We start from the raw sequence: 25,661 nt of genomic DNA, 5'->3' as shown, positions 1-25,661 counted from the left end.
ATAAAATCTAAACGTGTATCGATTTTGTTTTGTAAGGTACACAAGGTATAATCAGTGCCGACAAGTGGATTGGCCATCAATACGGCAGCACTATCTAGAGAGTCGGTTTTTCGGTAATATTTTTTTGTAATATTTTGTGTATTTTATAAAGGCACATTCAGCTAAGAATTCAAACTGTAATTAACTGTATCCTGCATTTTATCGTTTATAATCTATAATTCAGTTAATTTCTGAGCTATGTAGCGCCAAACTGAGAACTTCTTTTTGTGAAACAAGAGTACATATCGTCTATATATTGTTCATAATTATCGTTTAGTGAACCCTCTAGAAATTGCCACCCAGCAGATCGATGGGAGATGTTCGCTAGTGTTTCTATGGGAACTGTTACCTAGTGAATCAATGGGAACTGATAGCTAGTGACTCTATTGGAACTGATAGCTATTTACTAATGGACTGTTATAGTGACTCTATGGGAAATGTATGGGAACTGTTAGCTAGTGACTCTATGGGAACTGTTAGCTAGTGACTCTATGGGAACTGTTAGCTAGTGTCACTCTATGGGAACTGTTAGCTAGTGTCACTCTATGGGAACTGATAGCTACTGACTCTATGGGAACTGATAGCTAGTGTCTCTATGGGAACTGTTGGCTAGTCACTCTATGGGAAATGTCAGCAAGTGTCACTCTATAGGAACTAATAGCTAGTGTCACTCTGTGGGAACTGATAGCTAGGGACTCGATGGGAATAGAAAACTAGTGACTTTAGTCACTCTCCGGGAATTGTTGGCTAGTGTCTTTATGGGAACAGGTAGTCAGTCACTGTATGGGAACTGTTCGCTAGTGACTCTATGGGAACTGGTAGCTAGTGACCCTATGGCAACTGTTAGCTAGTGTGACTCTAAAGAAATTATAAGGGAGTGACTTTGGGAACTGTTAGCTAGTGACTGTATGGGAACTAATAGCTAGTGACTCTATCGGAACTGAAAGCTAGTGACTCTATGGGAACTGATAACTAGTCACTCTGTGGGAACTGATAACTAGTCACTCTGTGGGAACTGTCAGCTTGTGACTCTATGGGAACTGATAACTAGTGTCACTCTATAGGGACTGTTAGCTAGTGACTGTAGGGGAATTGTTGGCTAATCACTCTATGGGAACTGTTAGCTAGTGACTGTATGGGAACTGTTAGTCAGTGACTCTATGGGAACTGATAGCTAGTGTCACTCTATAGGGACTGTTAGCTAGTGACTCTAGGGAAATTGTTGGCTAGTCACTCTATGGAAACTATTAGCTAGTAACTGTATGGGAACTGTTAGTCAGTGACTCTATGGGAACTGATAGCTAGTCACTCTATGGGAACTGATAGCTACTGACTCTATTGGAACTGATAGCCAGTCACTCTATGGGAACTGTTAGCTAATGTCACTCTATGAAAACGACGATCTAATACATATCTGTATCCTGTAATATATTCATAATAATACTGCTTTTATTTCTCATTGAAAATGAAAAAACACTATTTTACTACACGTAATTATATGTTTTATCTAATCGAACGTGTCCTCGTGTGTGTTAGCACTTCAAATCATAACAAATCAAATCATCTCTGCTGGCTGAGGGTCTGTGTCATTTAACAGTGCAGCCATTTTGGTAGCATTACTTTCCTAAGTGGACTCGCAGGAGAGATGACGAGACATCGCTTTAAGTGTTTGATATCAAACACATGGCCGAGGAAACACCCATGTTACATGAAGCATGGCTCTATTGAAAACAAATGTTTTTCAAAAAAGGATTAATCACATTAAATCTCAGTCCCCGGGAACCATTTGTAATTATCGAATTTCAATTTCCATAGATATCACGTGCTGTTGTTTTAAAGTGCTAGTCTTTGATAGTTACCGGCACAACTAGATCATAGTTACCGGTATCACCATATCATAGTTAAAGATATCACTATATCATAGTTACCGGTATCACCATATCATAGTTAAAGATATCACTATATCATAGTTACCGGAATCACCATATCATAGTTACCGGTATCACCTTATCATAGTTACCGGTATCACAATATCATAGTTACCGGTATCACCTTATCATAGTTACCGGTATCACAATATCATAGTTACCGGTATCACCTTATCATAGTTACCGGTATCACAATATCATAGTTGACGGTATCACTATATCATAGTTACCGGTATCACAATATCATAGTTACCGGTATCATCATATCATAGTTGCCTGTATCACCATATCATAGTTACAGGTATCACCATATCATAGTTGACGGTATCACCATATCATAGTTACCGGTATCACTATATCATAGTTACCGTTATCATCATATCATGGTTACCAGGATCTCACTATACCATAGTTACCAGGATCTCACTATACCATAGTTACCAGGGTCTCACTATTCCATGGTTACCAGGGTCAAACTATTCCATAGTTACCAGAAATTCACTATTCCATAGTTACCAGGGTCTCACTACTCTATAGTTACCAGGGTCTCACTATTCCATAGTTACCAGGGTTTCACTATTCCATAGTTACCAGGTTCTCACTATTCTATAGTTACCAGGGTCTCACTATTCCATAGTTACCAGGGTGTCACTATTCCATAGTTACCAGGGTGTCACTATTTCATAGTTACCAGGGTCTCACTATTCCATAGTTACCAGGGTGTCACTATTCCATAGTTACCAAGGTGTCACTATTTTATAGTTACCAGGGTCTCACTATTCTATAGTTACCAAGTCTCACTATTCCATAGTTACCAGGGTCTCACTATTCTATAGTTACTAGGTCTCACTATTTCATAGTTACCAGGGTGTCACTATTCCATAGTTACCTGGGTAGTAATGAAGTAATGAATGTGTCAATTTGGACCTGAATCTAGGTATTTCTATGGTGGACAGAAATTATCAATATACTCATTGGAATTATCATTGTCTGAATTAACAATTGTAGCTCTGTTGACGTCACAATACTTTACTGTTAATTCCAAGGAAAGGAAATGAATACAGTATTTCTGTCGTTTTTAGAAAGTTACTGTCATATTGTACTGATCACTCTTTTAATAAATTCTGTTCATAATCTGTTTTACATGTCTGAGTAACCAACTTGTCTTTCGTGACACATTCATCAGTATCGATCGATACTATAATGTTTCATCTGCGTTTACCATCGATCTGACTTTACGAAAACTGAATCGTCTTATGGTAATAAATATTTCATGGCTTTTCGTGTTATAGAGATATCAAATTACATATATGTATCAAGTGGAAACCACGGGAATTATTAGAAAATATCATAGGTGTGAAACAATGATTGCCTCCAGGAAGACCTTTAAATGTGTTTATACACAAAATAATGCTTCATATAACAACGCAAAACTTTTAATCTGATGAAAAAAAATATACCTACTCTCCGCACTGGTGTTAAACGGCAGGCCCTTTTATAAAATCTGCTTCATACCAAAAACAGACATCTCTCAACACTGACAGAGTTATCTCCCATTGAAATATCCATTCTCTCAACACTGACAGAGTTATCTCCCGTCAATATATCCTTTATCTACTTATTAGTTACTGAACGAGGACGTGTTGTACAATGTTAACAGTGAGCAGGTTCCGCATGAGGATCAGGAAACGCCCTGAGAGTCACATAATTTTGTGGGTCCGTGATTGTGGGTTCGTACTATCTGAGGCCAGTAAGGCGATCTGTACTCTCAACTTCTACATCATTTCTATAAACACTGTAGTAAATATACAGCCATATAAACTTAGAGGAAAAATAAAAGATTATTACATCATACTTCCTGGATGATTCAGGATGTTGGGGTTATTATACCTACTCATCTAGATTTGATATCTAGACGTCAGACCTCTGTACGCTACCCCACAGCACCTTATCAAATGGTCCAGACGTCTGTACGCTACGCCACATCACCTTATCAAATGGTCCTGAGGTTTATACGCTACCCCACAGCACCTTATCAAATGGTCCAGAGGTTTATACGCTACCCCACAGCACCTTATCAAATGTTCAAGAGGTTTGTACGCTAATCCACAGCACCTTATCAAATGGTCACGAGGTTTGTACGCTACCCCACAGCACCTTATCAAATGGTCCAGAGGTTTATACGCTACCCCCTAGCACCTTATCAAATGGTCCAGACGTCCATACGCTACGCCACATCACCTTATTAAATGGTCCAGAGGTTTATACGCTACCCCACATCACCTTATTAAATGGTCCAGAGGTTTATACGCTACCCCACAGCACCTTATCAAATGGTCCAGACGTCTGTACGCTACCCCACATCACCTTATCAAATGATCCAGACGTCTGTACGCTACCCCATATCACCTTATCAAATGGTCCAGACGTCTGTACGCTACCCCACATCACCTTATGAAATGGTCCAGAGGTTTATACGCTATCCTACAGCACCTTATCAAATGGTCCAGAGGTTTCTACGCTACCCCGCAGCAACTTATTAAATGTCTGTCCGCTTCATCAGAGCACGTTATCAAATGTTCCAGAAGTCTGTCCGCTACACCAGAGCACGCTATTAAATGGTCCAGATGTCTGTCCGCTACACCAGAGCACGCTATCAAATGGTCCAGAAGTCTGTCCGCTACACCAGAGCACGTTATCAAATGTTCCAGAAGTGTTCTGTCGACGAGAACTCCCTCAATGTTCTGACGTGACATTTGCTCATAATTTACATAACTGTTTGATAATTTGGATACTAAGGGGCTTTCATTAAAACGTAAATGTGTTTAAACTGTTAAACACCCTCAGAGGATCGACGATAATGATGACGGCGTCAACACGTTCAACTTAACACTTATATCTGAAATAAATACCATTTTTAGTAAGGTCGTCATGGTTACCAGTACGACACTGTGTGTTGGAGTTGTGGTCGTCTTTCGGTCAAAATGAGTTTGCATAATTAGAAGCCGTTCAGACTGCAGTATATCAAGAATCTTTCAACAACTTTTTACTATTTTCATTTATGGTTTCTAGTTTTGTATGTTTCTTTTTTTTTCAATATATAAACCGTAATCTATAAACTATCGCCATGGCTATTTCAACAGGTGTACAAGTAGCATCATTTATTTATTTATTTTGGGGAAAACCCCACAAATCATTTACATTAAGACCATCCTGTTTAGTATGAGTTGGTAGCTGAACGGTCATACAAACACAAGTTTATTCAATATAGCCGTTTGAATCCCCATACCGGTGTGTGTTTAGTGTAACATGGTATTGTGGTAATTCTAGACCAGATATCAGCTCCAGGTGTCCTGAACCTGAAGGTCTGACTTCACTAAGCTATCTGATGCAATTAAATTGCACAGAATATGTGTTTCTGATGTAGTCATAATACATACAAGTGATTCTGACGACTGATATTAGTGTCCTGTTTAATGTCCCAAGTCACTGTGAACTACTAAAAACAATAACAACACTTCATAAAAAAACAAATTTAATAAATGACATATCACATAACTTCAAAAGTAAAAGGTAAATTTCAAAATGGCATGTTTGAGAAATTCACATCTGCAACCTAAGTATCACTCACATGTCCGCGTGTCCATCTCACTAGTCACATTCACACTTATTTCACCACAGACTGTCACATCTTAACATGTTTTTTGTTTTACATATTTTCTACATCTTCACACATTTCAATTATCGTCCATTATCAATGTAAACATTAATTTATATCGACTTTGTAGTTCACACTTATTCTATGTTTTGGCATTTACATCCAATCCGTGTAGCTGAACACGGGGTCTGACATCAGGGTTTTCTGGACAGTTCCATGAGCATTAAAACTATATAAGTTCACTTCAATATTCTATGGTATTTCAGACTATTTTCTCGTGGAACTAGTCCATTACAATAATTGTTTTGGTCCCTGTGTTACAAACAAAACTAATCTGACATTAGTACCATGGTACCATCCGTCAGGTCAAGGGTCATCTCGATTATTATGAAACTTCATATCAATTCAAATTTTATAACAAATGTTAGCTTTGTATTTGTTTCGCCCATTGTATATACATTTACATGTATATGGCGGTGTGTTCGTCCCTATATCGTTTTTGTGTAGCAGGTAGACAGCAGAATTATCTATTGTCAGATTGTGTCTACCAGTAAATGAAAGCAGCCATGGTAGTTATTCACCGGAATACAAAACCTACATCCACTCATGCCTGTTAACAGTAGCAAAGATTCTGACATCATCTTCACAGATCATAAAAAAAAAAAAAAAAAACTCTGCTCTAGCACGTGACGTCTCTATACTATGACAGACTCACAATTGGTAAGTAATTACCAGAAACACAAAGATCTATTTTTCGCTTGTCACGTGATCTATGAAGATCTGGGGTTCTACCAAGAGAGGCTGATCACTTCCTTACATTGTTATAACTTTTTATAAAAGTGATCACACTTCAATTTTGATTCCGTAATAAAGGCGATTTGATGAGTGCATGATGTTTGATGTTTTAAAAAATTAGGATTGGGTCACTTGAATTGATAACGGCGAGACATCCTGATGTAATATTGTGATACTGATTGATGATAGCAACAAGGTGGTACGGAACGCTGAAGAGTCCAGGTAGGAAATGTGGAACACACAATAGAACTATGGTCCCCATGAATGGTTAATACACAATCTGCCAACAGAAACACATAGGAACTCACAACATACTGGAATATAAACTGTCGACTGCATTTTCCTCTTGTTTTTAGTGTCTTAGAAATAAATATCACACATCATTGCACAGAGATACATACACCATCCCAAGTAACAGGTTAAAAGTTGTCAGAGACACGCAGAAACATGGCAGCATTTACCAGATCCACACAGTAATCTGGTAACAGATACATTGTATGAGATACATACAGTAACCTAGCAACAGATATCAGATACATACAGTATCCTAGCAACAGATATCAGATGCACGCAGTAACCAAGTTATCCTTTCCACAGAGTAGTCTAGTAACAATTACATTGTATCATTTCCATACAGTAACCTGGTAACAATTATCAGATCCACACAGTAACCTGGTAACAATTACCAGATCTACAATTAACCTGGTAACATATACCAGATCTACACAGTTAACCTGTAACAGCTATCAGTTTTTTTTTCAGATCCACACAACATCCACAGTAACCTGATAACAGTTTGGTCTAGATCGCCTGCTGGGATCACTCGAATCACTAGGGACTCCATTTGTGACGTCATTTGTCCGTGAATATGGCGACACGCCAGTATGTATATAATTTTCTGTCGCTCTGTTTTCCACTTTTGGTGGGACTGGGAATATCTGTTCATAAGCTGGCGGACTAAAATTTTTCTGTGAATCGTCCTCCTCATATGGTGGTAGATGGACACCGAAAGGTAGTTCATATGTGTCTATATTATATTCCCGCGCTCGACAGCGCCGATGGTGACGTCTCGATCTCTGTAAGAAAAGCAATACCAATGTGTAGTGCGAGAAAAATCGATTTATTACATTTTGGCCAACGAAATATAGAGAAATATCTCATTGATATTACTGTTATTTTTCACTGGAAAATAACCATTTTGTGCTACTTCTAGTGAAAAAATAACACTTTTACAGATTTACACCAATGAAAACAGAGAACACAAATCATCTTATGAAATTGACAAATCATAAAGCCCGGTACAAAAACAAAACCAGAAAGCGCTGTTTACCAATAACACGACATTCAATTCCATGGTAAGCTTTCATTAACATAAAAGTCAGCAAACAATGCAGCACAAATTACTTTATCAGACATTAAACCCAACCCCAACCAAATGTCTTGAATGTGGAGCTAACACGTTAGGCATTTAAAGAGGATTCGTGTCATCAGCAGCGACAGCTGTAGGTTGCCGCCATATTTTCAGCCGCGTAGTAACTTGTCACAGGTGAAATTCTCTGAACATTTTACAAATTTTGTCTGTTAGTGACATCAATAAGTAGCATTTTCTTTGTGTATGTAAAAATTAATTGATATTGAAATTTCTTTTTGTGCTAAATCAATTTTAATTATTAAAACAAAACGAACTATATTTTGTCGCGTACTGCGAAGATATAATGAGTGAGTAATGTCCGCGAAAAGCTTAGTCAGCTTTCTCAATTTATATCTGTTCTAAATATACAAGTAATTTGGCTGTTTTGTTTGTGAAAATGAACATCTAATGGTGTGCCCAGTAATAACCAATATATATCACTCGTGTGTATAATATTTTTTGTATCTTTCACGAGTGCAAAATATAAAAATATTAGCCACACTTGTGAAAGATATTTGTTATTACTGAAGACACTATTAAAAACCTGTGATGTATCTATCATATCATAAGTAATACATTTTAATACAGAGGGATTGGATTACAGGTAAACTACTCATTTCATTTTAGCTTACTATATATTAAGCTGATCGAGGAGCAAAAATTGAAATAAATTAATAAATAAATGCAAGTTTTAAAAAAATCCGTTAATCTGATATCTCATAAACTTAAATGACGATTAATCAGCAGAAAATGACTGACTTTATGTTCAGCGGTTTCTAATCCAACATTGTGTTTCTTTTGGAAATCTACATTGAATATGATTTTTGGCTGATATGGGGTATGTAAATGGTGTTTGTGACACTGACCTTAGTACAATCTTTATTACAACTGTGTATTATACTTGTTACATCGTCACTCCCGTAACCATGCCACTTGTGTAACCCAGTCACCTGTATAACCCTGTCACCTGTAAAACCCTGTCACTTGTATAACCCTCTCACCTGTGTAATCCTCTCACATGTATAACCCTCTGCACTGTATAACCCTGTCACCTGTTTAACCCTGTCATCTGTATAACCCTGTCACCTGTGTAACCCTGCCACCTGTATAACCCTCTCATCTGTATAACTCTGCCACCTGTATAACCCTCTCGTCTGTGTAACCCTGTCATCTGTATAACCCTCTCTTCTGTGTAACCCTGTCACCTGTATAACCGTCTCGTCTGTGTAACCCTGCCACCTGTATAACCCTCTCACCTGTATAACCCTGCCACCTATATAACCCTCTTGTCTGTTTAACCCTGTCACCTGTATAACCCTCTCGTCTGTGTAATCCTGTCACCTGTGTAACCCTGTCGTCTGTGTAACCCTGTCACCTGTATAACCTTGTCATCTGTATAACCCTGTCACCTATATAACCTTACCACCTGTATAACCCTCTCGTCTGTGTAATCCTGTCACCTGTGTAACCCTGTCGTCTGTGTAACCCTGTCACCTGTATAACCCTGTCACCTGTGTAACCCTGTCACCTGTGTAACCCTGCCACCTGTATAACCCTCTTGTCTGTGTAACCCTGTCACCTGTATAACCCTCTCACCTGTGTAACCCTGTCACCTGTGTACCCCTCTCTCCTGTGTAACCCTGTCACCTGTATAACCCTCTCACCTGTGTAACCCTGTCACCTGTGTACCCCTCTCTCCTGTGTAACCCTGTCACCTGTATAACCCTGTCGTCTGTGTAACCCTGTGAAACCTCACAAATACACGACTGTGTAACTGCGGTATACTTACAGGTTTATATAAATACTCGTATGTGCCTCTTCCCTCTGCCAACTCCTGGTACTGAGATACAACACATGCAAAACAGTAGCACTGTAAGTAGAGAAATAAAAATAGGTTATTGTTCTCATAGCGACGTTTTGATTGATGGCTAGTCATCATAATAGTATCTCTGGACAGAGAACAGTCCTTACAAACATATACTAAATTAAATCCGAACAATGACTTGGATAGTCAAGACATATTCAGAAAATCGATGACAGCTCACTTCTCTAATATAAGGGGCCGAAAATTCTCTTTATTGTATCTCGGTCTACTTACATTTGCTATTAATTTAAAACAGTAGAAAAACACCCATACAATCTCCCAGGCTTGTAAAGTCTGCAAAAATAGAAATAACAGTAGGATTTAGTTCAGATATGTATTCAGTATTAAACATAAGGTCTACATTAATATTCTTAGCACACATGTTAATGCAATGTACATCGAAGGTTTGACTTATGTAAGAGAGACAACTCGTACTTAAATTAAGGATAAGATAACTCTTGCATACTTACTTTTTCCCGCTCCATGTGAACGGTGGTAAGTAAAGCTATTGCACCAGTTTCGTACAAAACATTTAATACTAGCACGTAAACCCAAGGTAACAGCAGGTATCTCTTGTCCTAGGAAAAACACAAAATGGCAGACTTCATACAACGATCACTTAAAAACAATTGATCTGACGTGTTTTCTTCTGAATTTAAAACTGTAAATTGTGCAATTATTTTGTTTTATAAAAAAAATCCGACCTGACAATAGACTAATTTGTGTTAAATACTGAAGTGTTAGGGATACTTACCAGCTGCACTCCCGGGATAAGGACGAGGGACGCTGTTATCATAAGACCATATAGTACAAACCCAGCGTACACGATACCTTTGTATTCTGTAATAAATAAACACCAGTTTAGTCAATTCTCTGTCCACAATAAATAAATAAATAAATAAATAAATAAATAAATGTTGTTTGTTGTATGCGTTGGGTGGGGGAAACGTGAATACGTCAAGTTTAATGGAGTTATTTAACACCGTTAACTATATATATATGAAGAGTTTGTCAAAATTTAGATATTCAGCACGAGTGCGAGGTGAGTGAAATATATTCAGATCTGTATGATTTTTCACGGGAAAAACCTTATTTTTTCTATTTATTTCTAGTTTACTAAATTATATCAGTCTATAGTTAAAATTCAACCCGTAGTTAACTAAGTTAACTAAATCATATCAGTCAACCTGTAGTAAAAAGTCAACCCGTAGTTAACTAAACCATGTCAGTCAACCTGTAGTAAAAAGTCAATCCGTAGTTAAAATTCAACCCGTAGTTAACTAAGTTAACTAAATCATATCAGTCAACCTGTAGTAAAAAGTCAACCCGTAGTTAAAATTCAACCTGTAGTTAACTAAGTTAACTAAACCATGTCAGTCAACCTGTAGTAAAAAGTCAATCCGTAGTTAAAATTCAATCTGTAATTAAATAACTCATATCAGTTAATATGTAGTTAAAAGTCAATCTGTTTGAAATAAATGATATAATTCAATTTGTAGCTATATAACTAATATCAGTCAATCTGTAATTCAGTAATTGATATTAGTGAAAATAACTGACGTTAAGTAAATTATATCAATCTGTGGTGAGGTCAACCACATCAGTCAGTCTGTTGGTAAATGCTTCAATTATTATTAGTAACATATATATATTAGTAGTAAATCATTCCAGTCGACCAAAGGAAAATAAACTTTAACAGAAGTGTAACAAAATTCATTTGTGTCTAGTAATTTTGGTGAAGGAGTGTGACCCAAGTAACTAACACACGCTACTGTCACACAATCGTTTGAGTGGACAGTGTATTTACACAAGTTAATCGTTCTGTTCACACGCCAGATTAAAACTTCCATTAAAACCCCTGTGACCAAAATTGACCAGCGCGCAATCGACTTACGAAAGCCAGGTCGGCATCCTTTGTACAATCAAAGAAACCGGTGGCTATTTAATTGTGTTGACATTTTTTCGGTGTGACCCATGCTGAGGAATTTAGTGTTGGTTTATAGAACACTTGATACTGTGTGTTACATCGGGATTGCATGATTAATACTATTGGTCTGCGTGATATAAACCATTAGTGTTCAAACATTGTATCATTTTCCCATGGGTCTTAGCCAGGTTTACGGGCAAATAAATAAACAATTATTTCGTCCACTACTTCACATAATCATAACCGTATTTCCCTATTTCATGTATTAGAAAATCCCAATAAAGTAACTAGAATCTCTACAACACCTTTTAACAACTGTACCAGCAGTCTTCCCACGAGTTGTTATGCTTTTTACGTTTCGTTACTCATCAATATAACAAATAATTTCGGAAAAAGAATTTGTGTCGCGTAAAAAAACACAATATCCGGCTATTAAAAAACTGCAGGTTTTCAGCTTCGATATAGTGACTGTCTCGAGTATTTCAGCAGAACAGAGGATTTCCAAACCTTGTTCAAAAGGCCGTAACACATTGTCACACGCTCGCTTTTAAATTGTACGGTAATTATTATCGAAAGCAGTGAATAGTTAAATCACCAGTGTATAATGTTACACACAAGTAAGACTTGAAAGCAAACCGCCGACATTTTTACCTGTAACCTCACGCTGAACCATGGAGATGTTTGATCACCATTAGAAGGGCCGACCCGACGCCGTACAGCTGTCACAAGAGGAACTTTCTACTTTTTACCGAACTCGCACCAAACACTGATGTAGGTTTGCTAACACTAGCAGAAATTATGTTTTCGTGATATTTAATATCAAACATAACAGTACCCTTTACATACACAATGTGACTTTACAAAACTTGATGGTCTAATTCACAAATTCTCCTAAAACCTACGGTGGTCATCATCTGGTGACATCAATTCACTACCATTTACAAACTTGAAACCATACATAAACAGGAAGCTAGGAATACAAATAAATATGAATCCAAAAAAACGGCTTTGAGCTATAAGAATTTAAAATTTCAAGCACTTGTCTAACGCGATATATAGATTTTCAGTCACCATCGTGGTTAGTGATTTGACTGCCCGTACTTGACCTGTATGGCTATAATATTCACGTGTAGAGCAAAATGCTGATCGTCAAATCATAAAGGGTACTTCTATAAACTTGTGTTGAAAGAGAAGTGACACCATATGAGAATTTCCGTCTATGTTTTCACTTATGAATGATCAGTGAAGGGAGCTTCCCTCGGCTGGTTAACGTCCCTCACCAATTTAACGTGAAATTAATGACCGGACATGAATGTGGGCGTGACTTCACATCGACGGACAGTCGAGAGTTTAAAATCTATGCGGAAAGTTCAAGGACCAGTGAGTCTTAACACCTTGACAGTATTTAATAGGTGTACGATCATAAAGATGGAAAGGGAGATATGTTCTGGTGTGGCCAAAGTACAGAAATGATCGGCAAAGTCCCTTGTAAAGACCGGTTTGTGACGGATTCGATTTACTCAATCGTTTGAGGATATTTTACAAATTTAACAACAAAATTAAAACAAATATACCATTTTGATACCGGTTAATAGTAATTCAATAAAGAGAGAACAACAAGAACATTATCTATGATCTTAGTGCTGATCAAACGAACCATTTAAACAACCCTGTAGTGTAGATTTTGAGTGTTACTCGTATCATTAATAATTAATGTATATTTTCTAGTACCATTTCTGAATCATACATAAGAATGTTAATTTATATATTACACTATACACATATATATATAATGATGCATTAAAATACTAATATGAAATAAGACGATCATGGCTGTTGATGAATTACGTGTTGGTCCTTTTGGCTGTACGTTACAATCGACCAACATCTTTTGAATCACACAGAGGATGTGGTTTAGAGACTCAGTACTTACCAGGAGAGTCTTGTATTAATTGGTACCCCACGTACCGGAACAGATAGAACACCAGACAGATCAAGGATATCACCTGTAAAACACAAACACACATTTACAAAACAGATCATTTTATCAGCAGGTAAAAGGGTCAAAACTCGTCCTATATCTCATGGAGGATTCACCAATGTCGAAGACATTCCACTTCCGGTCAATAATAAACCAACGGTTCAGATAGATGGTGTTTAGTAGTTAACAATGATATCAGAAACCCGTACATGTACATGACGTTAAATTCTCTAGCAGACGTATAAAGACATAAATAACGTGAAACTGGTCTGATTATGTAGATAAGGACAGAGGCCGGATCAACAGCATCAAGCTTTGTGATCCATTGAGGTGATGATGTGGAGAGAAATACTTTCTATTCTCATATATCTCTATGCACTGTATAGAACACTGTCTTATGTAACGGACAACATCCGGGCTCTCATCTTTGTTATTTATGGTATTGTTTTTGCGAGATTTGAACTAGATCGAGAAACCAGCTGAAGACCCGCCGACTCAGCCATGCCTAATTAATAGTCGGTACTATGCTAATGATATACTTATACATTCACTGCAAAATATACAACTGAGACATATTTTTGTTCGTAATCTCCAGACATGAACATTTAAATTTGTATACAGTAATTTACAAATGATCTGTCGTCGACGTCTTAATCGGGAATATGAGGAAACGGTACGATAAGTTTGAAGTGTATTCCGTCCAAATCGGGAACATTAGAAAACGGTACAGTTAGTCAGAATGGTTCTCCGTCTAAATCGGGAACATTAGAAAACGGTACAGTTAGTCAGAAGGGTTCTCCGTCTAAATCGGGAACATTAGAGAACGGTATGATAAGTCTGGAATGCCCTCCGTCTAAATCGGGAACATTAGAAAACGGTACGATAAGTTTGAAATGTCCTCCGTCTAAATCGGGAACATTAGAAAACGGTATGATAAGTCTAAATGCCCTCCGTCTAAATCGGGAACATTAGAAAACGGTACGATAAGTTTGAAGTGTCCTCCGTCTAAATCGGGAACATTAGAAAACGGTATGATAAGTCTGGAGTGTCTCCGTCTAAATGAATTCGATTATACTTAGTGTGCTAGACTTACGTTAACCGTAAAGTGACACTGTAATTGGGTAGAGAATTGCCACATTAAGCTGTACTTACAATAGAGACCCGTAGTTCAGGGTTAGGCTCGTCATGACTTCGAGTCATTAAGTACAAATCATTATGTCCTAACTATTCTATAATGATATTACCCTATTACCACAGTCTCGGATAATTGTCACAATTATATTGAATCTTAAAGGTGAGGTTTTAGGTAGGAATTTTAACTATCTCAAAACAAGTCCGATATATTATTTACGACATTGCAGGCTCATGTGTAGACAAAATTTTGTCGTCAGCACGTTCGTGACCAGACTATATTCTGTTGTAATCATCTGATCTCTCATTGATCTCCTACACTGAATTTACCATGACAAATTAGTCCAGTGTCCTACAAATGCCGTCCCCGTGTGAATTTCCCCGAATGAAATATTCCATCTAGAAATTAAGATACTTCGCGTATTTTTTCGAATTGTATGGCTATTGCCCAAGTGACTAAGCCATCATAAATCTTGGAAGTTAAACTTTAATCCGCCATCAATAGCAGACCATCTACCTGTCACCTTCAACAGGATGTGCTGAGTGAATGCAGAACGTGTTTCAACACAAAACAGAGTCTTCTCTACATTTCTCGTCTAAGCCTCTCTAAATGTCACGCAGAAAGGGGGTCGTTTCTTTTGGGATTAAAAGCATCTAGGGTCGCGACCTGACATTAATAAAACGACTCTGAGAAAATTATATCTAGGTTCCTGACAAAGATGACGAATCAAGAGGTCAATAAGCCATTGAAACCTCTCGACAGTATCGATGGTGGAATATCTTTATATGGCTTGGTCGTCACAGATGGCTTCCGAAGGACAACAACATATAGACAAGTGTCATCAATTTTCTTTCTTCTCCTTTTTTATAATAAAAGACAAGGTTTTCCCTGTCTGGACAGAACCATACCGAAGTATTGTCTTTAACGAAAATGTTGAGATTAACAGAGAAAATGCGAAACTGGTCAATAAACTCCCGGGATCAACTTTAGAGACTGGCAGGTTAGAGTTCAGTCAGAAAGGAGTATAGTCAGAGACTTGGGTTCATAGTTACTAGGGACTGAGAGGTTAGGGTTCACAGGCGGGAAGGTTAGAGTTCACCGGCAAGGAGGTTGGCGTTTACAAACTGGAAGTTCCTTTATTGAGATGTCGCTACTTAGGTGTATGGACACTAGATATGACAGCGTTACAGGTGTCAACAAAAATTCTAATTCTGGTTAGACTTAAAGTCGCCATCATTTATTACAATATAACGACTTCGTCCTATGATTTACCTGGTTATCCCTGTTATAATGAACCGCCTCCGGGTAGCGGGGAGAATATGTAAAATATATGTAGAGAGACATTCCACATACTTTGTACAGGTGAGCACTTCCTCTGTTACAGTATAATAGTTCAACACAACGGACAATGGAGTATTGTTTTAGTCCATAATTCTGACAATATACACTTTCAAGTTCCTGCCAAGAGTCAAAAAAATGATGAGACTAATTTACTCGGCGTATACCAAATTTGATGACCATTTTCCGTACCGTTACACTTATCTGCTGAATCTCGTCCTGAGCGTTTTGTGGTTTACTGGACAGCTTAGTGTTGGTCTCATTAAACTCATTTATTTCCAACATCAAAAGCAAAGAGCAAATTAACAAATTCCTATCGGAGTGTGTTATACTCCATTGACCGGATGTCTATAGAAAAGTTACTACCAACAAATCTGTTCCAACTACTTTAAATAAACGTTTAAGATAATGCGAGAAGATATTAAATGCTCTTTTATTGTATATACTTCGGTGGATTTTCTAGGCTTAAGATAGAAACCTTAGACGTCGACAGAACGTAGACTTTACAAGGGTCGTAAAATGGACAAGGTGAATTAGAGAAACGATGTGTCTCGAGGTCGCTTAGGCCAACCAAAATCTACACCTTCAATCTGAACTTTCACAATACAACCATCTCCGTGTTGATCAAAGGAAACCAGTCAGATATGGTCAGAATTGACACTTCTCTTACAAGTACAGCAGGTACATGGAGACCACCAGTGGGCTGTTTTATTTTCTATTTACGCTAAAACACCAGCAAAACAACTCATTCGGTCACTGACTATGGACGCGACATGTTGTTTTGGTACACAATCAGTTAATGTACGATACTTCAACTTAAAGAAAATAACAAGGCTATCCTCTGTGAAAACACTAAACTGATACACTCCAACAATAACGCTGTGGATTTAAAAGTTTCCCCTTACATAACACATACATTTAGAAACATCAACAAAGTCGGCTTAACCTCGAGTCGAAATGACCTGTAGGTTGTTAAGTCACTTGTTGGATTCCGTCATTAACCTATTGATGTAGTTTGATAGGTTACCTAACAAAACCATACCTGTATTTACATGAAAGAAAGAAATATAAAATATAAATGGAACAAACGAGATTGTAAATAGCCTTATAATCGTTGCATGATTTAATACATTTCAAACTTCAATGAAACCATCACTTAAGATAATCAGAGCTGATTTATAGACGGGATAAATAATTATATAAGGACGGTTTCCTTCGGCTGAATCGTGAAACCGAACACCAAAAAAGAATGACTCAATGTCCAGTCACGCGCTTACACATCAAAGACGATGCAATCGGACGGAGTATGTTTTGTTTAATTACAGGTGTTCGTCCTGTCACGTGACCAGACACGACCCAGTAACTTTGGTTAGCTGTCAGGTGTTTAAGGGCTAACGACCCCGGATTTACGACCGCCGTAGTGACTTTTTCACCCAACAATGATACCCTTTCCTCCTTATCTCTGTCGAGATTAAAGTCTTTTACGTACCAGAATTGTGTATGTATTAATCACATATTTGTGGGGTCCAGTACTCTGTCTATGATACATCGTGCCTATTCATCAGTGCCATACAGAAAGTTATGGAACCCCATCACTGTCTTATGAGTTTTAATGTAATGTGTTGAATAGGCTAACATTCAGCGTAAATTTTAACATATCGTTGTACAAAGATGGCTAGTGGTCAAGACACACATTCATCCTGTGCCAAGAGATGACCAGTGGTGGAAGATAATCCTATGTCCCGAGATAGCCCAGCGTTGTGCGATGTCAACACATACATGTAACTAACTCCCGTGATAAAGTTCCACTTTCTCTCGCCATTTAACAAGCACATTCGTCCTCGTAGACAAACAAACGTTGGCTTATGTCAATAACGACAACCAAAAGCTAGTTGGGACCGACACAAATGGTCACATACAGAATATTTGTGTAGATTAACAAGGTTAGTGTTGATACTGCTAAGGAGTATTGTCCCTAAGTTGACATCTTTATCCAATGTGTAAGGTGTCAAACTTAGCCCCAATTAGCTAGGATGATGTTCCAGGCGACATAACCACAACACAAATATTCTGTTTGCGCGTGGTCACGGACAAATACTTTCGAAACACAGGAACTTTGCATAAATTCTCGACCCCGCGATCTTTACTTGTGAGATGTATCGGCATGAACTACGGGTTGGGAATTCGTGCGAATTTGGAGATTCTTACTTAGTACAAAGAAAAGAATATTTGCATTAAACAATTTAGATGTTTCTAGTAGAATGTGACTTTGTAGTAATATTGGATAAGGGTCTTTGAATTGAATTTGTAACAGAATTTGATACTGTACATTTGTCTGTCTCGTTGGAGGAGTTACAGGAGATATGCTGTATTACATTTCTAACGATTCTATATGTTCGTGAACTCGGTCTCTGATCGCCGCCAGTTTCCCATTAACGCAGAAATATATCCCCCAATAACTTCCCTGCACCAGAACGTCATGCAAACTTGGGATCGAGAAAAATCCATTTCTGAATCACAATGGTCACAGTGTTGACTAAACAGGTTAGTTTCTGACAAGCATGTATGAATCATTCTTATAAAATGTATCAAACTGCTCTAGATGTGAAATCTTTAAATATCACGATTAGATCTTGGGGATATGGCTCTGCCGATAAACATCACAAACTCGCCACTTAAACGGATTTGTAAAGAAACCCGATCAAGGCCCCTCAATGATCGGTGCCCGTGGGGCAGGGACAAAGGTCACATGTCACTGCTGAACGATTCGTGACACTGGATACTGCTTTGTTATAGTTTTTATGTAACATGAGCTGACACAGGCTTCATTCTGACGGTATAATTAGTTAATTGTATCCTGCACGTGTAAAAATTGATAAGTGTTGTTGTTGGAAGGGGGGGGGGGGAGGGAGTTGTTGCTGGTGAGCTGGTGAAATTCTAGACACGAGTTATATAACAGTTATCAGTTTACTTCCTCATTATATCGACGGTCTCATACGGATAACAACCCTTGCAAGCATCCTACTGAAACTAGATTTTTCCCAACATGTTTTAATTCCCATCATTATCTTTCAATTATCCATTAGTTGTGTGATATAAGCACGCTATCTAATCGTGGACATTATAAAGTTCTATTTATAAAATTCCGTCTACTTTCTAAAAGATGGGGGTGAATTTCTAGCTTGTTTCTAGCTAAATAAACGATAAAACACAACCTTGTCTGACTAATCATACAAAAACGTGCAAGATTGTGGACGTCACTTCGGAATGGACAGAGACGTGCTATAATAATTTAGATCAATTAGAAATTTGTCACTAGGATAGATATGACTGAGTGGACTAGAACGTATTAATTATAAATCTCGGAGACGTCTTCGTGGCCACTGGTCACTTAGCCTGCAGATACAGATTATGATTGACAGACCAAACTTACCATAATCACACGAAAACGTTACGTATCAAAAGTGACAGGTACCCAGCACAGGTGTCATATACAACTGATAACGGGGCCTAGGGTTGTGTAATAACTTCTAATCTCTGTAATTCTACAGATTCCCAGGGGCAGACAAGATAAGGTGTCAAGCTACTGATCAAGTGATAACATAATATTGTGATATCTGTATCTCACGTGTAATGATTAACCCCTTGTGTTATTGCGGGTAGGAGCACGCGCCTCACGTGATTACGTTGTAACGTCATTTAAACAAGTGTCGTCTAAAACATTTCAAAGTTTTTCTATGAAATTAAAAAATACTTCTTCAAACTTAGCGGACAATGCCGACTTCAGGTTATTTGACAGAAATCTAAAAACTAAATACATCAGATTTTCTTTAAACAAGTATTATCATCAAAGTATATAATGTAGAAAGTCTCTAGTCACTCAGATAGCGGTTATAGTGTGTTTGGTGGTTATTACTGGCCCATCCTGACTTAATTTGGACAATATCGAATTCCTCTCGACACCCTCTAACTGACACCTCTTTGATTTGAATAACCATCCGTACAGCTTCCCGTTGTGAAGCTGGCACGTATTGACCAGAGGCCAGCCTGGTGGACACCAAATGTCTTCCACAATGAGATGTCAGCGAAGTCGACCCCTCAAACACGCCCCTGGAATGTTGTCGATTCGGCAAATGATTAACAAGTTGTGATTGTTAAGTTAATACACGTCTAATATGCGAGATGTTGGAGAGGTGTGTGGGGACTACCAGGTCACAGCTTTATTATTTTTTTTTATATAAAATTAAGGTTAACAACTAGTTTCTGGTACAACAGCATTCTTTTTGAGGAAAGAGTAACAGGGAGAAAATTGGTAGAACATTTAAGGCATGGACCAAATTTCTAGAATGGAGTCTTACAACAGCCGTGTAGAATGAGTAACTCGCTAGATAATTAAATGAATTTCAAAGCATTTACCTGAGAGTGTACTAGCATAGGAAACCTGAAACAATGCCACGAGCGGTGTCTGTTCAAACCCAATCTTAGATGCATTATTGTTCAATAAAGTTCACGTTTGACAAGTTAGGATTCAGAAGCCGTTGGCGATACACCACTAGCTGGCCTTGAAGAACTGGTTGTGTTTTTCATTAGTTTACTAGACCATCGTTTCAAGATACGGTCAATGTAAGCATTCTCCTACAAACAGAAACAGCTGATTTTCAGCTTCTGTCGAACAACCATTACACTACGTGTGAGTAGGTAGCGGGTGATACAGCTCCATGGCGCTGATTTAAGTTATTACGATACAAACTCCCTATAATATTGTAACCGTGTAAATTGCACCGCGTTTTTTTTTTTTTTTTTTGAGAAATTAGTTGCGTCTTTAAACAATGAAGAACAGTTCCCCACCATCTAAACTTTACCAAAATTCAAACGGTTAAAACACATGGTAGTAGTATCGGTTTTCAGAGTTACCGGAAATTATTCAAGGTGGCTTCAATGAATTCATCTTTGTCCACTTCGGATCCTGATAATTAGGCCGGGCCTTTCTGGCCCCGAAGGAGATGTGCTAACCACAATTGTGATGCATTTGAGGGTCCCCCAAATAGCTATGAAATGCCTGTAAATCATTGGGCGATTAAATTGCTATCAGATCTGGGCAGTGCTAAACTGATCGACTGACAGGCTGTGATCGACAGCCCATCCTCTCCTTTGTGGGACCCGTACGATACTGTAATGAACATTGACATATATCGCAAAGCAAAGTAGGACCAGATGTGGAATAGAGCATCAGGAACTTCCGGTTTCATCTAATTAAGACTCGGTAATGACCAACAGAGTTCCCTGATGTATTGGCCCTTGAGTGGTCGTGTATCGATCGAGTGTCCAGTGATCAACTCCCTGAAGTTTTGATAAAAGCGCAGTTATTCGTTCTCTGGTCAAACATTTTCAAAGACCAAGACATAAATTCGGCAGTGCCGCCAAACGTTATGACAGACGGGACACGTTTACGACTAAGTTAAAACCTTGGCCTCAGCTGCTGACTGCAGTTTATTGGCAAGTCGGTGTATAAAAATGCAATATGTGCGATCATATCTCTGTGTGATATCTTTATAATGGGACACAATGGATATCAACAGTGGGCACATACTAATAACCTAGAGGGGAAAATAATACTTCGAGAAATTACAAAGGAAAAACGGCAATTTCACGAACACAAAAAAATCCTTATTGCCGATGTAAAAAGTACACATACATAAAGTATATATAGATGTTGACGAATTTCACGTCGACATTCTACACATGTAGTGAATACCATTTCCAAATTTCCAAAAATTTGGTGTGCGTATATAACAATATTTGTTTTCATTGTTGTAACCGAAATACATACCAGGGAAATAATGCTTGTTATATTGGTTCTAAACGACATGAAATATGTCACAAAGATTAAATAGTCTGTGTACTAAGCCTTAATATGTCATCTACAGACAAGGAAATAAACAGAAGACAGGTTCAACAGGTTTAAATATCTATATAACTTATACCTAATAATCTATGTACGTAATTCTCATCCAACTAACATTTGTTTGTCTAGATCTAGTACCAATAGTGGACCATACAGCAAATAATACTGTACATGTGTATATAATCATATTTATATGAAATCTTTTGAAACAATGGGGTTGTGTGTGGGGAGGTGGGGGGAGGGGTAACATACACGAGACCATAATCTCGATCAGTAATGACCCACATTCATGGTAATTACCTATATTGTATAATATCCTGTTCAGAGCAAATTAATCGTTGCAGTTCAGACCGAAGGCTTTGATAAGAAACAGTACTAAATTCTACTTGTACCTGTCTGGACAATGTCAACACACAAGGGTTAGTGATGTCACACCAACAATCCAGTAACTTACCAAACTATAACATCCACATATCAGAGTTCCCACTCGGGTATTTGAGAAACACAGAAAAGTCTTGAGGATGGCCATTTCGTCTGCCGTATGGAGGATCAGCGTCCTTTTGGCCTGTCAAGGTATAGATTCCCACACGGCTATCTCTGTGTTACCTGCACGCCATGTCAACTAGCTCGCCATTACAAATTTATACAGGTGAAAACCTAGCTCGCCATTACAGATTAACACAGGTGTGAATTCAGTCACTGCTTAAATATCACTGTAAACGACCACAATGCTGTAGGTAAAATCACTAATTTTTATCCCTGGTGGTTGTACGAGTCCCTTTGTGAAGACATACTGGAATGAAAGCAGTGAGTACGTCCGTCTTATACTGTGTGTGGTTTGTGTGTGTGTACCAGTACATACGACATACCGCACAGAGTCCGTGACTCACTCGCTCAGTCAGACAAGCGGTATGAAAGGCGTCCAACCGGGGATAAAATGTAGTATTCAAACACGATAGCACACCATCAACAGTAATAAGCTTGTACTAACTTTCTGCCCGCTCACTAACGATTATCGAAATTCGACCAATATTAGTCAACTCTCCAGCTTATATATATCTTGTGAACATCTTTGACTTCAGAAATGACACATGCCTGAGGGTTGTGACTGAAACCAAAACAAGCCCAATGGGGAAAAAAAGCTAAGGCTAATGTTTTCCTGATACAGACGTGATAGGGACTGATGCTTTCTAACATTTCACGATTGGATTTATTGGCGGATTGCATGAAATGAAAACCTATAGATCAACTTCTCCGAGACGTGGGATCTGCCTGTCAATGAGAGCTTTAAACACAAGTACGACAGGAATGCGGTAACTCCCTGTCACAATATTAGCACTGGTAATTGGTAGAGGTACTAGTTGTGGTTTACTTACCCATTGTTGGTAGATTTGTCAATATTTGAAAGGACAAGTTACTATTCAGAGTACATTGTTGGGTACTAATGTTTCATACAGACACGTCACGGATTAAGTTAAACCGGAAATTGACTCCCCCCTATATTTTAGACACTCCCCTCCAACACGTTAGACATAAGTCTCTACAAACTATTTATTAACAGGTGATACTACAAGTGACTGTCACCATGTCGTAGTAACCTTATGAAATTTCATTTAAGTAAAAAGAAATCAATGTCCAATACGATGCATGGTTTGGAAAATAAAGGAATCGAATTACTCGGTACCAGATTATATTGTATCTACGTATATTTTTAATTAGTGTATAAAGTTATCCGAGTTCAGTATTCGCCAGAAATCACAAACTATTACACTACCACACCGTCCGTCCGTCTGTCCGTCCTTTTTTTTTTTTTTTTTTAATAAAATACGATTAAATCGGAATTTATAAAAGTGTGATGAAATCCAGCCTTTATTTAAAGCGCCTGGGAATTATGATCAACACAAGATTTCAAAGTTTAGTTTGCACCCAGTCACACTAATGTGTGAAACAACTTAACAAGTCACAATAGTTAACAGTTTCATACAGATCTGAGAGCTATGTTGTCTCTAGAACACGGAGGGGAAACTCAGTCTAGTGATCCTATTTATATTACAAAGAGTTAATAACCATCGGAATTAACTCATACTAGGATACCAAGTAATTAATTTGGTATGAATTTTCTGTTATTTATTTGCATCTCTGGATTTTTGCAAAGAAATAATGACGTTTGTCTCCGATATCATTTATACAAAGGGGACACAATCCATTTTTACCGGTTTAAAATTTGAAGTTCTCAATTTGCACAAAATATTTCTTTGTTTTTGACACTTACCTTTTTACATACTCCTCACAATCAATAGTTTCTTTGAACAGGACTTATACATTTTTCTCAGATGAGTTATTTTTATTGATCTACTTTTGAATAAAATTTTGTAGTAAAGTAGCGTTCAACTTTGATTTGTCTATACAAAGTCTATACAAGTGTAAAGGGACTGACATGGTTAGATATTAATTTCATAACTGTTAAAAAAAAGTAATTTAACATTTTAATATTTTTTAAAAATAGTGTACTTTCTGTTAATTATGATATTTCAAAGTTTGCCTAACAATTTAATTAACAACACAAAAAAATTGAAATAAAATAGGAGCGATCCAACACTAATTCGTATCATTATCGTTCGGAGAGTGCGCATGCAATCTTAGATTAAGATTAATTAAAATCCATTTATTTCGCTCTGTCACGCGTATAGCATGAAACAAGAGGTAATTTTACAAAGTAAGAATTGAAACATGGTTGGCAAATTAAAATTAAGTTAATAAAATCGTACCATTTAGTCCTTTAAAGTTTTTAAAGTTCAACCACTAAATTCTACAATATTGCCTTTGTGTAACTTATATTAGGTTATACAATATTCCAGATAGTTCTCCTTGGCAGTTCTGTGTCAAAAAGTGATTATTCTCACTTATATCTCATTAAGCAGACAAGATCTTCCAGATTCCCCGTAAACCGTATAAGATGCCGTACTTTTCATTACATTTAACGCACGTCTACAAAATTGCAGGGTTGTTCTTTCAACCACACTTATATTTTCAAATTCCTTACCTCACAGGTCTATTGGTAGCTTTATATTTCTTATTTTACGCTAAATTGACTTAAGTTTTTAAGCCTGTACACGAAGTTGTTTCTTAGTGCTTACAAAATGTCCATTAAAGTTTTGAAAATAATCTCCAAGATGTGCGAACAAGTCTTGAATTTCTAGTTCATTTCCATCAATTCTCAAATGAACATCCCCATTTTTCGTTCTGTTTTCGTTTTTTTTTTCTTTTTTTTTTATTTGCTATTTCCTCTATTTTGTTTTCGTTTTTTTTCTTTTTTTTTCATTTGCTATTTCCTCTATTTTGTTTTCGTTTTTTTTGTTTGTATTTTTCTTTGTTTTTTGTTTTGTTAATTTTGTCACAAGTTTTGTTTTTGATTTTTGAGAATCTCGCAATCTTTTTTTTTGAACTCGACTTACCAGTTAATCTTCATTGATTACACTAAGATTTAACATAACTAATGTGTTTTCCAACCCTTAAGGGGATTCTGATAGAATATCAGTGTCACTTGTATAGAGTATAACAAACAGCTAAACAACTATACCAACGTGTTCGGGGCTAATTCACCCTCATAGGATAGCCTGTTTGCTTTGTTTTCTTCAAGAAATGTTTCTAAGTCATTAAAGTACAATGAAAATAAGACACTT

General features: G+C 37.5%; 1 protein-coding gene across 1 annotated transcript; it reads right to left on the bottom strand.

Annotated features, from left to right (window-relative positions):
- Positions 1-5,485: 5,485 nt before the first annotated feature.
- On the bottom strand, positions 5,486-22,829 carry LOC132547058 (uncharacterized). The gene is made up of 7 exons (XM_060210811.1): positions 22,433-22,829; positions 13,556-13,628; positions 10,450-10,535; positions 10,166-10,273; positions 9,930-9,989; positions 9,621-9,701; positions 5,486-7,496 (listed from the first exon to the last, which is right to left on the bottom strand). The coding sequence occupies exons 1-7, from the start codon at positions 22,505-22,507 to the stop codon at positions 7,179-7,181; spliced, it is 801 nt and encodes a 266-aa protein (XP_060066794.1). The 5' UTR covers positions 22,508-22,829; the 3' UTR covers positions 5,486-7,178.
- Positions 22,830-25,661: the final 2,832 nt, after the last annotated feature.

Source organism: Ylistrum balloti, unplaced genomic scaffold (assembly GCF_031769215.1).
Source record: "Ylistrum balloti isolate Yb309-2 unplaced genomic scaffold, AGI_CSIRO_Ybal_v1 Utg369612, whole genome shotgun sequence".
NCBI lineage: Eukaryota > Metazoa > Mollusca > Bivalvia > Pectinida > Pectinidae > Ylistrum > Ylistrum balloti.
The sequence above is the reverse complement of the archived record's forward strand: the minus strand, read 5'-3'. Positions and strand labels throughout refer to the sequence as shown.

Coding starts and splice junctions, on each gene's coding strand:
- LOC132547058 (XM_060210811.1), bottom strand. CDS start 22,507: ATGGCCATCCTCAAGACTTTTCTGTGTTTCTCAAATACCCGAGTGGGA. Junction 10,536..13,555: donor ATTAATACAAGACTCTCCTG/GTAAGTACTGAG, acceptor TATTTATTACAG/AATACAAAGGTATCGTGTAC. Junction 9,990..10,165: donor TTCACATGGAGCGGGAAAAA/GTAAGTATGCAA, acceptor CTATTTTTGCAG/ACTTTACAAGCCTGGGAGAT.